The sequence below is a fragment of the Equus przewalskii genome, chromosome 1 (genome assembly GCF_037783145.1).
Source record: "Equus przewalskii isolate Varuska chromosome 1, EquPr2, whole genome shotgun sequence".
In the NCBI taxonomy this organism is placed as follows: Eukaryota; Metazoa; Chordata; class Mammalia; order Perissodactyla; family Equidae; genus Equus; species Equus przewalskii.
Window position 1 is genome coordinate 187,201 of NC_091831.1, and position 16,718 is coordinate 203,918.

A 16,718-nucleotide genomic window follows, 5' to 3' on the forward strand; every position below is an offset into this window, starting at 1 on the left:
CCAGTGCAGCAGCTCCAGTACCTTGTTCTGAATCCAGGCAATCGTCTCCCCCACCATTGCACCTTGTTTCTGTATTGGACCCGTCTCACCTGCCTTAGTTTCATCTTGGTCACGTCTGCTTTCCTCCCTCCCTGGGGGTTTCTGCAGCATCATGTGTGGGTCCCAGGTGTGAGCATCATTTCCCTGTTGGCCTTTGCAAGTCTGGTTCAGCTGATGCTTACAGGGGAATCCCCTCAACGTGGCCACGAGGCCTCTCAGGCCCTGCAATCTTCGGTTACTTTTCACCCCCTTCTTAGAAAATGCCAAGTTTTTCTGCTGCTCGTTCTAAACCCGTGGAAAGCCATGCCACAGTCGCCCGTACTGTCGGGCAGAGTGGGTTCCAGGTGGGCTGACTGCGTGGGCTGCCCTCTCTGGGGTAAACCATGGACCTCCCCAACCTCGGGTCCCCAGATGACATGCAGCAAGTGGGGCAGAGGCGCTGCTAAGGGTCCCCCACCTCCCCGTTGGCTCTGTACCCCCTTCTCCAGGGCCAAGGATTCCCTCTTCCCTGGGGCCGAGTCCTCCTGTCTGGGCCCAGCCTCACCTCTGGTTCCCTTGGGCACTTGCCTTTGGCCTCACAAACCTTGAGGCTTTTTGCTGATTTAGTATCAGAACTTTATTTTAAACTCAAAGCTGCATACCAAATCTTTCATATTTTGTTTGTTTGCTTCTTTTGTGATAACTGACCACTGTAGGACTTCCTTACTGTTATCCAAATGGGATTAGGGTCAGAATGACAGTAACTGGGAATGAAAGGTTAGTCTTGCCAGGCTCTTAGAAGGAAGTTTCACTTGCTTGAACATGTTTATCTAAAGGCGAAGGACCCGAAGCTCTTTTCTGTCCCCACCACGGGGGAACAGCACATAAAGCCTGTTGATTGAGACATCAAACCCAGAATGGGGATGGGGATGGGGCTGGAGACCCAGGCATGGGGGACGTGTGTACTGGGAACCAAGCTGCCATCCCCTGATTTTGCATCCACCTGTGTCTGAGTGAGACTTTTCCTGAATAATGTGCTGACTGCCTTCCTGCCCTTGGACGAGGGAGAGATCAAACAGACAGCTGCATTTCGCAAGAGCAAAGTTACGGAGCACCTGCAGGACGCTGGGAGAGCCCTCTGCTCTCCGGGCTGTGGCTACAGATACAATGACATGTCCGTGTGGCTGGCGCCCCCAGCTCCTCAGGGAAGTTCCCATCTCCTCGCTGGGTGGGTCACCATTGGATCCAGAGCTCTGTGAAGGCGGGATCGTGGTCGTCCTCCTCTCTGTGCTCCCGGAGCCCTCAATGGCACCTGTCTCATCCCGGGTCTGAACATTCTAAAATTGTTGAGCGAACAATTAAATGGAGAACCCCCTGTCCGTCAGCAGGCAGCCACATAAACCGGCCGCTAGGTGGGGTCACACCTGTCTGTGGGGACTCAGGTGAGGAGGATGCGGCTCCACCTCCTGACCTCACCTGGCAGGCACCAGCCTGCACCTGACGTCTCTCAGTTGTGGGATTGAACCTGGTCCAGCACTCTTGCCTCTGACCATAACCGGGCACCCGCTTGTCAACCTGCCTGCCGCCATTGCCCCACAGCCTGGTGTCCCGCGAAGGGCCCTGGTGCCCCCAGAGCCCTGTGGCATCTCCCACCCTCTGAGAACCCGTGGCCCCCTGGCTAAAGCCTTGTCCGGTCTGGGAGGGGAGCAGGGCTGGTTTCCTCCTGCCTTCCGTCTGATGGGACCTGACTCCAGTTTTGGTATTTGACGACTTTAAGCTCCACCCCTCCCCCTTCCCTCTGCCCCACACCTGAGGAAGCCCAGAAGAAACCCAGGGTCTGCTACTGGGCACCAGCAGGAGACACAAGCCCACAAGCCCACAAGCCCCTGCCTGTGTGCGGGGACCCTCGCAGGCCCACGTCCTGACACAGTGACCCCAGCCAGGCTCCTGCCCCAGCTCCGTCAGGCCTGCTTGGGGGACTGCCCTTCCCCCCAGAGATCGGGACTGTGTGAAGGGTGAACGCTGTCTCAGCTGCTCAGTGTGTGTGGTGTCGTTAGCCTCGACGTCTACTGTGGCCTGAAGTGTGTGTCCTCTACAATTCCTATGCTGAAATCCAAACCCCCACAGTGATGGTGTTAGGAGGTGGGACCTTTGGGATCAGGTCATGAAGGTGGAGCCCTCATGAATGGGATTAGTGTCCTTATAAAGGAGACCCCAGAGAGCTCCCTTGTCCCTTTCACCATGTGAGGACACAGTGAGAAGATGGCCAGAAGTGAGCCCTCAGCAGGCACTGAGTCCACGGCACCTTGATCTTGGCCCTCCAGCCTCGAGAACTGTGAGAAACACGCCGGTCGTGAGTCAGCCGCCAGCCTGTGGTATTCAGTCCCATATGGACCAAGATACTGTCTGAACCAAGTGTGAAGTGGGGTCCTCCTGCCTTTGCAGGGGGGCCGGCACACTCTGAGATCATTCTGAGCTGAACATGTATTTCAGAATGTGGGCTACAGCCAAGATCCAACCCTGACGAGGCCTCAAAGGAGGCGGGAACTACTTTGCTTGCTCAGCTCCAGGTTGCGTGTGATGCTGGCATGAGAGACAGAGCAAAGCATGATTAATGGGCTGAAACAACTCCCACGGCTCACAAGTGTGAGGGGCTGCCAACAGGCTGTTGTAGCAATGTCCATGGGCCGTCTGCCTCCCCTCAGGCCTACCCAGATGCCCTTCCTCCCACAGAGGCTGCAGTGAGCTCCATCTGAGAGGCAGCTGCCAGTGGGAACCATTAGGGGGGTTCCAAGAGAGCTCGGAAGGACCCAGAACAGGCCCCTACCCTGCGCTCCTTCCTTCTGTCTGGATCCCAGGCACACAGATTAGGGCTCACCCTACTCCAGCAAGACCTCGCCATAGCTGACCACATCTGCAGTGACACTATCTCCAAAGAAGGCCACATCCCAAAGCTCCTGGGGTAAGACTTTGACATATCTTTTTGTGGACACAATTCAACCCACAACTGTGGGTAAAGAGCATTTTAAATGGTTCATGAAGAAAGAGGCACACCTGAAACCAAGGACTGTGTTTGTGAGTAATGGAGGGCAAATTCAAACATGGGCTTGGGGGCATTTATGGGGCCTGGAGGAGAGCTGAGCGCTTGGACCATGAGGGGACAGCGGGCATGTTCCCAGACAAGTAAGAAGGCGGACGGCCATTTTAGGACAAGGAACCATGGGTGGAACAGGGCAGGTATGTCCCACATGAGGGGTCTCCCAGCTCACGTTGGGTGAGGGTCCCAAGACACGGAGTTTCGTGCTGACGGTGAGACTGGACTGTGAGTCACCCCTGGCGTGTGAACCTAGGGACGGGGATGCATGAAGGGGAAAAGCCACACTGGGCATGAAAGCACAGGCAGCTCTATGACCGTGGGACCTGAACCAGTCCTCACTCTGGTCTCACTCAGGCACTTAGAAGTGAGACCCCAAGACACCGCCTCCACCCCGGGGACCAGAGGCATTGAGGACACAGCAGATGAGGCCTGTGAGACACTCGCCACTCATGGGGTATGACCCTTGACACAGCGATAATGCCCCACATGCTCCCCAGTATGCTCGTGAGAGGCAAGGGGCAGTAACGGGGATGCATTATTCATTGTGAGCCCAGCGTGAGACAGGGACAGCAAGAACATGACAGGGAGTCAAAGAGTGGATAAAGAGACAAGTCGTTACGTGGATTTGCTGTTCAAAGTAGCACAGGGACAGGTGGTGTGAGGTCCCAGTAGAACAGGGACAGGCCGTGTGAGGTCCAGGTAGAACGGGGATAGGCTTTGTGAGGACCAGGAAGAACAGGGAACAGGCTGTGTGAGGTCCGGGTAGAATGGGGACAGGCTTTGTGAGGACCAGGAAGAATGGGGACTGGCCATGTGAGGTCTCAGTAGCACAAAGACAGGCCATGTGAGGTCCATGAAAAACAGGGACAGCCCACGTGATTTCCAGGTAGCACAGGGGACAGCTGGGTGAAGTCCAGGAGGGATGTGGACAGCCACGTGAGATCAAGATAGAACAGGGACAGGCCATGTGAGGTCCAGGTGGCACAGGGGACCTGTATTGTGAGGTCTAGATAGAATGAGGGACAGGCTGTCTGAGGTGGAGGTGACCACCTGCAGGAGGCAGAGTGAGGGGCTATTTTTGGCTAGAAGATGAAGGAAGGCTTTGTGGGAGGTGGCATGTGAAGAATAGGGTCGACCGTGTACTGAATGAGGAGGCTGTGGGCACAGACCATAGTGGGTGAGTGTGGCTGGGGGACAGGGAGAGGCAGATACAGCTGGTGGCTGATTCAGCGGGAGCAAGGTGGGCATGGAAGGTCATGATAACTGAGGAAGAGCTGCTCTGAGAAAGGCCTTGGGGCAGTTTTCAGGTCAGATTCACAAGGATCACCGCACGTGATGACTTCTTTACTGGGATGCAGGAAGAGCACCTGCTGGGACCCGGGGTGTGGCTCTGCAGCTGAGGCCGCATCCACACCCCAGGGTAGTTGCAGAAAAAGTGTGAGAGCCAGGTCTTGCTCCAAGCCCGGTCTCAGGATGCAGGGGCAGGGAGCCCAGGCTGGAAGAGGGCTTGCACGTCACCATTAATGTCGGGAAAGGGGCACAAGTCTCCTCAGGGCGTGCTTGACCTCCCTGTTCCTCAGAGAGTAGATGATGGGGTTCAGAGAGGGGCTCAGCGTCGTGTACAGCACTCCAGACACTTTGCTTCTCTCGGGGCCGTAGCTGGAGGCCGGGCTGATGTAGGCACAGAAGACGGCCGAGTAGTACACGGAGACCACCAGGAGGTGCGAGGAGCAGGTGGAGAAGGCCCGCCGCCTGCCCGCAGCCGAGCGGATGCGCAGGATGCTGGCGATGATGCAGCCGTAGGACGCCAGGGTGAGCAGGAAGTTGACCACGCCAAAGAAGGCATCAGCCAGGACAGTCATGACGCTGTTCATGAGTGTGGAGCTGCAGGAGAGCAGCAGGAGTGGGGGGATCTCGCAGAAGAAGTGTGTGATGATGTTGGGGCCGCAGAAGGACAGCTGCACCATCAGACCGGTGTGCACTGAAGCATTGAGGGCACAGACAGCCCACACTCCTGTGACCAGTGCCCTGCACAGAAGTGGGCTCATCCTGGAGCTGTAGTGCAGTGGGTGACAGATGGCCACGTAGCGGTCATAGGCCATGACCGTGAGCAGCAGCAGCTCAGAAGACACGGACCAGAGAAGGAAGAAGAGCTGAGCCATGCATCCTGGGAAGGAGATGGTGTTTTCCTCAAAGACCAGGCCCACCAGCACCTTGGGCAGCACAGACGAGGTGCAGACAATGTCCATGGTGGCCAGGTTGCACAGGAAAAAGTACATGGGGCTGCGGAGGTTAACGCTGCAGCTGACCACAGCAATGATCACAGCGTTGCCCCCGAGTGCCACGGCGTAGAGGGAGAGGAAGCAGCTGAAAAGGGGCAGCCGCAGCCTGGGGTGCTCGGAGAAGCCCTGCAGCTTGAACTCTGCCACCAGCGTGTGGTTGGACCTTGTCCCCTGGCCGGAAGGGGTCCCTACGCCCCGCTCCATGTGAGTGCAGTTCTCTGACAAGAGATCACAGGACACTCACATCAGACTCCTTCCCACAGGTGACCATCCTGGAACCCAGCCTGCTCTCGGAAGGGGAGGAGTGACCTTGACTTCTTCACAGGAGCCCGTTTATTCCTGAACCTCCACCCAACGCTCTTCTGAAAGCCACACAGCCTTTATTTACCTTTCCTTTTATTTTCTACCTTGAAAAACTTTGTCCTTTAGATCTTGTTCCTTGGAACACGGGCCTCATCCTAATCTTTCCCACAGGCGAGTCAAGTGCAGCGTCCCTTGCCAGGGAGCTGCTCGTTCTCTCTCCTCACCACCAATGGCTGAGCTCTGCTCCAGTCACCATGGCGACACGACTGCGCTGCTCCTCCACCCACGTGCCCTCTCCTCAGGCTCCATCTCTCTGGTGGACACACTTTGAGATGGCCTCTCAGCTCCTCAGTCACTGGACTCCTTTTCAGTGATCTGGGGGGCTCTCCCTCTCCCCTTCAGTGTGTGTGATTCCTCATGGCCGGTCTTTAGGCATCCTTTCCGGCCCTGTGCTCGCTGCACTGTGTCAATACTCCTGTGGTTGGTTGTGTGTATGAGTGTGCATATGTGCGCACACGCGTGTGTCAGACTCCAGGGGAACCAACGGAAAGCAACAGCGGAGAAACAGAGAGAAGCAAGCAGAGACTTCAGCTGTAGCTCACCGTAGGGAAGAATGAGTGTGGGTTTCACTGCAGCCGAGTTAGGTATCTGGTAGGATAAAAATCAACATTCCTCAGAGGCAGATATCAGAACCCATAATCTCTACAATTTATCACCCACAGCATCTAGACTACTTTGAAAAACTACTACATACTCAAAGAAAATGTGGCCCATACACAAGTGAAAAGCAATCAGTGTAAACTGACTTCATGATTTTGGAATTATCTGACAAGAACTTTAAAATAGTTTTTATAAATATGTACAACGACTAAACAAAAATCTACCTATGATGAGTAAACAGATAGGTTAACTAAGATGCCAATTTTCTTCCAAGTGATCCATAGGTTTAACACAATCTCAATCATAATCTTGGCAGACTTTCTTTTTGAACAGGAATTGACAAGCTGATTCTAAAATTTATGTGGAATTGCAAAGGGCCTGGAATAACCAAAATCATCTTGCAAAGAACAAATTTGGAGGAGACTTACGCATTCTAACCTCGGGACTTAACAACCTGTTCTAACAAAATGGTTTCATTTTTACAGAAGAATAGACAAATCAATAAACTAAATCTGGAATATATATCCCAAAATAGACCCATACGTATATAGTCAAGTGATGTTTTTCATGAGGGTGCTAAAGAAGCAATGGCAAAAGTCTTTTCAAAATATTACGTTGGAACAATTGGAATTGCAAATGAAAAAAAAAACCTCACCCCTCTCTTACACTACACGTACGAACTAATTGAAAATTAATCATAGACCTAAAAGAAAAAGATAACATTATAAAATTTCTATAAGTAAATCTAAGATAATATTTTGCCCCCTGGGACTAGGCAACACAAAACACTAATAATAAACACAAACACAAAAAACACTAATAATAAACAATTCATTGATAAATTGGACTTCATCAAACACAAAACGCTAATAATAAACACAGCAGCCCCACAGGCACGAGTGGGAAAGTGGTCTCGGCGGGGCTGACTCCCACAGCCGTGAGAGCCGAGACCCAGCCAGAACGTGGCTGCCACATGGCGCCACAGACTGAGACGCTGCAGCAGCCCTGGGCCCCAACATGGAAGCTCAGTGCACGCTGAGCGTATTCTTGGAGGCGCCACCTACAGCCACAGCCTCTTATCACGTGTCCTTGCCCCTCTGTACTTGCTCTCTTGACTTCTGGTCCAACTGGCTTTAAGGTCAAATGGCAATGACACTTTATTTAGGTGATTTCCAATCATCCAAGTGCCGACGCTGCTGAGACGGGGCCTGGCCAGCATGGATACGACTGTCAATATTTTCCCTTAACTGGGAGCTGTCGGTCCCTTTCTTCTCCCGAATGCTGGCCTGTTGAGGCAGAGTTACGGGCTGCGGTCTGTGACGGGTTCTCAGGATTCTCTCTGGAGGCTGTGGCTGAAGGAGAGGACCCTCAAGTCTTGTCTAGTCATGGATTTGGATCTTAGATTCTTCAAAGTTTGTTTATTTCAAAAGTAGTATTATTGGCAAGGTAAGTGAGTGAGAAAACCAGGTTTTCAATAAAGAGTAAAAATAACAGATATGAAAAACTAACTGGTCGTGAAAAAAAGTATATATACTTTTTATATAATAGAACATAAAACCAAAACTTTTCTACCATATCCTTATCTTTGATCAATCACTTCCAAGAAAACTTGAAGAAGTGTTCGTTTACTTAGAATATGGTCCCTTAACTCCACATGGAATTCCAAGACCGGAAACTCTTGTTCTCCTAGCGGCTCAGCGGGCAGAGCAGCCATTCTTCACTCACCTCTGTCTGCCCACAGCCGCCTCAGGGCATGTTCTGGAAGGCAGCTCTAGCCGAAGTAGGCACTGCGGTGACCACTGAGGCTCTGCGTCCTGCATGAAGCCAGTCTCCGATGTCCTCCTGACCAGATCTCTGGGCTGAGGTGCAACTGGCCTTCAAGTCAACCTCTGCGTTTCCAGGGCCAGGGGCAGGTGTTTGTCCCGGGGACTCTGGGGAGGCAAACTGGAAGAGAACCTTCTGAGGGACAATTAAGTGTGGCTCGAGGGGTTGCGACCAAAGTTTCCTGCCAATTAGGCGTTGAGGAGAGAGTTGGGCAAGTCGAGCCTCCCTGGCTGGGGCAACCCCAGCCTTTCTCTGGAGGCCTCTCACTGTCACCTCCTCCCCTCGCTCGCCCGCTGCGTTGCCATTACAACTTCACTGTCCCTGTGTGGAAGGTTTCCTACGTTCAAACCAGTTCTACTGAGGCTCTTCGGTCTTCATTTTGCATACCAACAATCCATCACGTTAAACTCACACGCGGTAATATGCATATCTCCCTGGAGAATTTTTGTACCCTTTTCTGTGTCTTATTATTTTCCTACATTTAAGCAATTCAATAAACCGTTTAGATTTCCTGTGAAATGCTCCTTTAGCACTTCCACTTTATCTTCTAGTTTCACACTCCATAGACAAAATTTGCAGAGTTTGTCCTTGCTGGATTTTACCCCAAATTCCCTAGTTGATTTCAATATACATGTGTTTTGACCAAATTTGCATATTATTCAGTGTTCTCTTCTGTTTAGTGAGGATTTTAAAATCCCTTTATTGAGGTATAATTAACACCAAAGTTCACAGGTTATAATTGTGATGATTCTATGCACTTGGAACCAGCAGCTCGATCTCGAGAGAGGAGCTCCATCATTCCAGGGTTTGCTTGCCTCCCTGGCACTCGGTCTGACCCCAGGCCCCTGTTCCTGCCCCAGCGCCACTGCATTTGTCCCTAAATTCTTCTAGCAGTTTTGCCTCTTCTGGGATTTCATATAAATGGAATCATGAAGTGTACACTCTTTTATGTCCAGTTTTTAAAAAATAAAACATCTGTGAGATTTATCCATGTTTCTGTAAGTATTAGCAATGTGCTCATTTTTCTTGAAAGTAGCATTTCATTGTATAGACACACCATGATTTTCAAAAAATCCTTTTACCTGTTGGCAGACATTTGGCCTGCTTCCAGTTTTAAACCTTGCACGAATAAAGTTGCTATGAATGTTTTTAGACAGTCTTTTTACTGGTGTTGATATATGTTTTTATTTCGCTTTGATGAATATGGAACGGCTGGGTCATAAGGTAGTGAGCTGTGAGACCTTTTTCCAAACTTATGGTCCCCTTCTAGCATCCTTTGCCTTTCTCTGATGAATGATGAGCACTTTCTTTGCACTTTTAAGTATATATTTTTTTCTATGAAGTGTCTGTTCAAATAATGTTTTCCCATGAGGGCCATTTGCCATATTATCAAGATGTAGAAGGCCTTTATGGATTCAGGAAGGAAGTCCTCTCTAAACTATGGATCGCAAGAACGTGCGATACACTTATGGATACACAACTTGCTTCTCCAAATCTATGCCTTGCCTTTTCATTTCTTAAAAGCTTCTTTTGAAGAGCAGACATTTTTGTATTTGATGAAGTCTAATTTATGTTTTGTCTTTTTTCCTTTTTAATTAGTGCTTTTTGTGCCTTAACAAATCTATGCATACTCAAGGTTGTGAAGATTTTCTCCTAACTTTACTTCCAGAAGTTTTATAAATTTAGAATTTTAGTCCTTGTTTAAGGTCCAAGATCTCTTTTTGAAACAGCATATTGAGGCATAATTCACATCAAATAAATTGTGCATATTCAAGGTGTCAAATTTGATAAGCTTTGACATAAATATTTCTGCATGAAACCGTAGCCCACACAGTGAACATCTCCGTCACCCCAAAGTTTCCTCATGCTCTCTGTGGCTCTGCCTTCTATCCCCCACCACCGAACACCCCTCCCCTCCAGGCAGCCACTGGGCTGCTTTCTATCACTGCAGGTTAGTTTGCTTTCCTATAATTTTATAAAAACGGAATCATACAGCATATACTCTTTTTTGGTCCGACTGTTTCACTCAACATAATTATTTTGGGATTCATGTGTATTTCAGCGTGTATTAGTAGCTCAGTCCTTCTTAATGACAGAAGCGTTACATTGTATGGCGGCAACACAATTTCTTTGTGTGTGCCTCTGTTGGGGAGAGTGGACTAGCTCCACTCTGGGGATCTTACAAACAAAGCTCGCATGAACGTTTGTGCACAAGTCCTTCTCTGGAGATGTGTTTTCATGTCTCTTGTGTAAATACCTGGGGATGGGAAGGTGACATCATACAGTAGTGTATCTGTAACTTTGTAAGAAGCTGCCGAACTATTTCCAAAGTGTTTCTACCATTTGGCATTATGACCAGCAGTGCAGAGAGTTCCCTTTATCTGCATCCTCACTAACACTTGCCGTTGCCAGTGTTTTAAATTTTAGACATTCCAGTAGGTTTAATTTGCAATTTCCTAGTGACTAACGATGTTGCCATTCCATTTAAGTGCTTACTTGCCATCTGAAATTCATCTTTGGCTAAGGGTCCTTTGCTATTTTAAAAATTGGGGAGTTTTATTGTTGAATTTTAAGAATTCTTTATATATTCTGGACACAAGTCTTTTATCAGAAATGCATTTTGCAAATATTTTCTCCCTGTCAAGTTTTCCAGTTCTCTAACCTAGTATATCTCTTCTTTTTTTAAGCTTGTCTTTGATTTCTCTCACCAAAGTTTTAGTTTTCAGCATACAAATTTTGCATATATTTTGTTATACTTATAACTAAGTATTTCCTGCTATTTGGTGCTATTCCAAATGGTACCTTAAAAAATTTTAATTTCTAATGGTTTCATTGTTTGTGTAAAGAGATGCAATTGATTTTTGTATAGTGAACTTATATTTGGTGACCTTGTTAAACTCATTAATAAATTTAGTGGCTTTTTGTGATTCTTTGATTTTTTTTCCTACATAGACAATCATGTTTTTGTGGAGTGAAACTGTTTATTTCTTCCTCACATATCTCTATGCCTATGAAAATAACTCTCTTTGCCTTATCTCAATGGCTAGTATTTCCAATTTGATATTGAATAAGAGCGATGAGAGTGAATATTTTGGCCTTGTTTATGATCTGAGAGGGAAAGAATTCAAGTTTTTACTGTTAAATACAGTGTGAGCTATTTGTTTTTTGTAGATACTCCCTTATCAGTTTGAGGCAGTTTTTCTAAATTCCTGTTTTGCCTAGAATATTTATTATTGATGCACATTAAATTTTTTCAAATATTTTTCCTACATATCATGAGATAATTGTATTTTTTTTAGTCTATTGATGATGTTAAACTATATTGATTGATTTTAAAATACTGAACCAGGCTTGCACTCCTAGGCTAAGCTTCAATTGACGTCATGTTTATCCTTCATATATTATTGGATTCAATTTGCTAATATTTTGTTGAGGGTTTTAATATGTCATTTTCTTTCTTTATAATATCTTTGTTGTCTCTTTTGAGAATCAGGGTAATGCTAGCCTTTTCAAATGTCAGGAATGTGCCAGTCTTTTCTTTCTCCTGGAAGATGTTTTGTAGAATTGGTGTTGCTGCTTCCTTAAACATTTGATAGAAAACACACACACACGCGAGTCACTTTCTTCTGAATCATTTAAGGCTTTGTTGTATACCCTATAGCCCTTTACTTGCCCCAGATGCTTCTGTGCATATGTCCTAAGAATAGGGACCCTCTCTTACATGACCGCAGTGCAGCTGGATATAGGACTCCAGGTTGACATTTTTTCTTTCAGCATTTTAAAGATATCATTTCAATGCCTTCTGGCTTATGTAAGTCTGTCAAGAAAATGCTATAATTTTTATCTTAGTTCCTTTACGTGTAAATATTTCCCCACCTTCAACTTCTGTTATGATTCATTGTCAAAAATTTCATTATGATGAATCTTGTTGTGGTTTTTATGTGTGTTTATGGTGCTTGGAGTGGTTGAGACTCGTGTATCTAGAAAATTTATGAATTTTTTAATCAAATTTTTTTTGTTTCTACCCCTCCCTTTCTGAGAAACCAATTACATGTATGTTAGATTGCTTAATAGTCTCTCAGAGTTCACCCTAGATGTTCATTTTTCAGTCTAATACTTTAGCCTAATTTTAGATAGAGTCTATTGCTAAGTTCTTCAAATTCACTAATCTTTTCTTCCACAGCTTCCAATCTGTTGTTACTCCCATCAGTGAACTTTCCATTTCAGATATAATATTTTTCATCTCTAGAAGTTCTATTTATTTGTTTATTAAATCTTTAATTTTTATCTTCAATTATGTTCATGTTTTTCTTTAGCATATGGAACATATTTACAACAGCTTTTTAAATGTCATTGTTCACTAATTCCATCATCTGGATCATTTCTGAGTCTGTTTCTGTTGACTGATTTTCTCCTGGCTATGTTAAACTTTTTCCCGCTTCCTTCACTTGTCCAATAAATCTTGAATGGATGCTAGACACCCATTTTGATTTTATGGTGATTTTATGTTTGTCATTGCATGCTTTTGTATTATTTCTTTAAGTGTGTTAGACTTTTGTTGGAAGGAAATTAACAGATTTGCTGATTTGTTCATTGCTTTTAAGGTTATTTTAAGTGATTTCAGCATTGTATAGAGTAGCCTTTGTTTTCCAACTAACTCTGTCACACATCTCACATATAGCCGTTCAGGTCTCCCCTGAATATATAGTCTCTGTAAATCATAAAGATGGACAGACATATGTCATAGAAGACGAATGATGGATGAATTCCTAAAAAGAGAGCAAAATTCACTAACATTCAGGGAAGTGTAATTTACATCAACAATGAAATAAAAATGTCACTTTTAGATTGGAAATTTTCGCGAAGGCATGGGGAAATCAATACATTTCTACATTGCTTGCATTTTGTTTTTATGGAGGGACTTGACAGCTTTTATAAATATCCTTTCACCATCAATCCCACTTCCTGGACTGTTTTTCTGCATAAATACCCAGAGTGCGTACATATTTATAAGAATATTCAGTGTAGCATTTTTATAACAGAAAAATGAAATAATCTAAATCTCCATCGATAAATACCTAGGTAAATAAAATTACATTACAAATAAAAAATTGTCACAATCTATAAATGTTGCTACAAGCAGATATCCAATATTTATTTGAGAATGCAGAAAAAAATCTTTTGAAAGAATATAAAAAGGAAACAATTAAGAGGGATTAATCTGGGGATAGAAATGAGGTATGTGTATGAGGGGAGGAGGGCAGATCCAAGGAGGAAGAAGGATCTGGTTGAATTGTTTTTACTCTCTTTATGTGACATTTTGCAATGATAACAAATACATACACACTCTTACATAAAGGAATAATTGGAAAAAATAATTGAGGGCTAATAGTAATCACATTCTTTACTTGCTTGTCCTAAACCATTCAGGTGACACATTCAATTAGATATCTTCATAACTTTATGTGGAAAATTAATTATAATTTGGAAATATTACCAAGAACATGCAAAATTGAGAGATGAATTCTAAGCGGCCAAAGTGGCCCGGGGGACCAATCTACTGAAACCATCTCGATGCTGCTGACTCACAAACTACTGATGCCACGTGACCTATTTTAGCCTGTTCAAATCCTTTTTGGAGTCAGGCAAGGCAAGAATGATAGAATCTCAGACAGCTGGCTGGATAGAGGGAAACATACCTGTGATTAATATTTTGATAGCGTTTAGAAGAAATCTTTCCCCAGCAATATTGTTTTCAGCTTTCAAGGATTGCGTTACATCTGAAGCAGGCTGTGGTTCTCTACAACCTTCCCACAGCTTAAGCATATTTTCAATGATGAGTTCAGGACCCTATCCCAGGGGGACACACGTGCTGTGTGATGTCACTCCCACAGTAGTGAGAAGATAACTTTCATGGAGCCAATGGAAACTGTCCACATCTAAACCACACAGTGGTGAGATGACCCATGGGTGTGAGAAATGCACTCTGCCTACAGACCACTGAGAGTAAATGGGGTGATTTGGGGGAACACAATGTGGCCTGCTTCCCTAAGCAGCTTAGCTACCTACTGAAAAGTGTACCTCTAAAAACTCAGATCATGATGCTGACTTTTCTAAACAGGATCTGCACATTCTATTCTGTTGAGCAAAAATCCAAAACTATCTGCTAAAGAGAGGAATTTAGTTGCGGGAACCTACAGCTTTCTCTGACTTGAAGGAGAACTCAGGCCAGACCCCTGAGGGGGTGTGCAGTGGGAGAGGAGGAAAGTCTTCCTTTTACTCCGGATCAGGGTTCTCAAGCTTCAGTTTACACAAGACTCACCCAGGGAGCCTGTTAAAATGCAGACTCTGATTCATTTGGTGTTGGCGAGCATTCCAGGTGATTCCTTGTTTATTTTTAGCAGTTTTTAATCATGTGAAACTTCAAACATATGCATGTAACTAGCTACTGACATCTTGCCGTTATTTGCTGTATATCTCTGTGTAAGAAATAATACTGTACAGATACAACTCAATTCCACTTTTAATTTCTTTTCCCTCCCCGAATCCACAGAGAAACCACCACTCTGAAGACTGTGTGCATCATTCTCACATGTGTTTGCTTCCATTTATTACAATAAACAATATGACATTATTTCAGTGTTTGTGTAAGAATGACAATGCTCATCACCTAAGCACATCCATTTTCAACTTACTTTTCTTACACGACATTATGGTTTTGTTGTCTGTGCACACTGACATGTGCAAATCCAACATGGTAATCCACGTGTGATGAATCTATGGCTTACTTATTCATTTTCCTACCGACGAGCAGTTAGGTAGTTTCCACTTTTTCTACTGCGCCAAGAGATGCAACAAAAAACTTTGAACCTTGTGGACCTATGCAAGAACACCTAGCAATGAAATTGTTGACTAGTAGAGGATATGTATCTTCATCTTGAACAGATATGAGAAGTGGTATGATACTGTGGATTGTTTTTCATTTATTCATCACCTATTATGTTCTGGGTCCTGTTCTGTCGCTGAGGATACAATGGTAATCAAAATCTACAGCTGCTCCCATCATGAACCCCAGCATGGGAGATGTTGCTCAAATAATCAACTGTGATTAGCTCTGAGGCAAATAAGAAGGCACTAGGAGAGCAGATAACAGAGGGACTCAATTCAGTCTGGTGAACGAAGAATTACTTAGGATTTAACACGCAGCTGGCACGTATAATAAGTGTGAGTTAACCAGGTAAAGAGCGTTCCATGCAGAAGGAATAATGTGTACACAGACTCGAAGAGGGGTCTTGTCTCGGGTCATGAGGTTCCCATCACACCCCTGGATCAGGGATTCCAAGGCAGTCGTTGGATGAGAAGAGAGATGTCTTAGGAATCTCCAGAGAAACAGAAACAATGGGAGATACACACACAGATGTCCTTGTGACAGTTAATATATATACATATATATGATATAATGTACACATGTATACATATATGCATATGTGTCATTACATATAGATATACATATATGTATAAAATTACACAATATGATATGCATATATATATGCATATGGAGATTTATTACTAGAACAAGCTGACGCAGTTATGGAGGCTGAAAAGTCCCATAATCTGCCATCTGCAAACTGGAAAATGAAGAGACCTGGTGGTGTAATTCAGTCCAAGTCCCCAAACCTGTGATCTGTGCGTGACAGTTTGAGTATTAGCCTGAGTCTGAAAGCCAAAGTGTAACTTTGCCCTTCCTCCACCTTTTTGTTCTATTCAGGCTCTCAGTGAATTAGATGATGTCCACCCACTCTGGTAAGGTTGACCTTCTTACTTTCAACTGAGAGTAAACACCCCCGTTGATGAAGGTGGACTTCTTTACCTCAGTGGATTAGATGACGCCCACCTCCATTGGAAAGGTTGGTCTTCTTTACCCTGCTCACCCATTCAGTTGTTAATCTCTTCTAGAGACACCTTCACAGACACATCAAGAAATTATGTTTTACCAGATATCTGGGCATCCATTACCCCAGGCAAGTTGACACATAAAGTTAGCCACCTCAGGAGAGACTTCCTCTGCAATTTGGGGCCAAGATCCATTTGGTCTAAGCAGAAATTTGCACTGCTTTAGAGGAACGCTTTGGATGGAATTGAACTGGCTCTCATTGCATGTTAACAGGATGTAGGTAGAGACTCTGTTCTGATGTGCAGTCCAAGGGATCTGAGAGGTTAAACAATGCACTTGTTTTTTGTGACTACGTCTTATATTCCAGGAACCCCAAACTTTTAGTAAAAGGAGGCTAAAACCATGTCTTATCAAGATTCTATGGGAAATCAGTGGAGGAATGTTTTCTCAACAAAGCTGTATTGAGAGTGTCAGTGGTAGCCTCCATGGGAAGAGGATATTTAAAACAATTGCGACACATCTCAGAAGAGTCAGGGGTCAGGGAGCAACAAAGAACACAAACTTTAGGGACTGTCAATTTACAATTTTTCCACTATGAGCATCAAGACTTTCTTGAGGGCCCCTTTGACATCCTTGTTCC

General features: G+C 45.3%; 1 protein-coding gene across 1 annotated transcript; it reads right to left on the reverse strand.

Annotated features, from left to right (window-relative positions):
* Positions 1–4,635: 4,635 nt before the first annotated feature.
* Positions 4,636–5,601, reverse strand: LOC103556393 (olfactory receptor 13A1-like). The gene has a single exon (XM_008528491.2). The coding sequence runs from the start codon at positions 5,599–5,601 to the stop codon at positions 4,636–4,638; it is 966 nt and encodes a 321-aa protein (XP_008526713.2).
* Between the last annotated feature and the right edge of the window lie 11,117 nt (positions 5,602–16,718).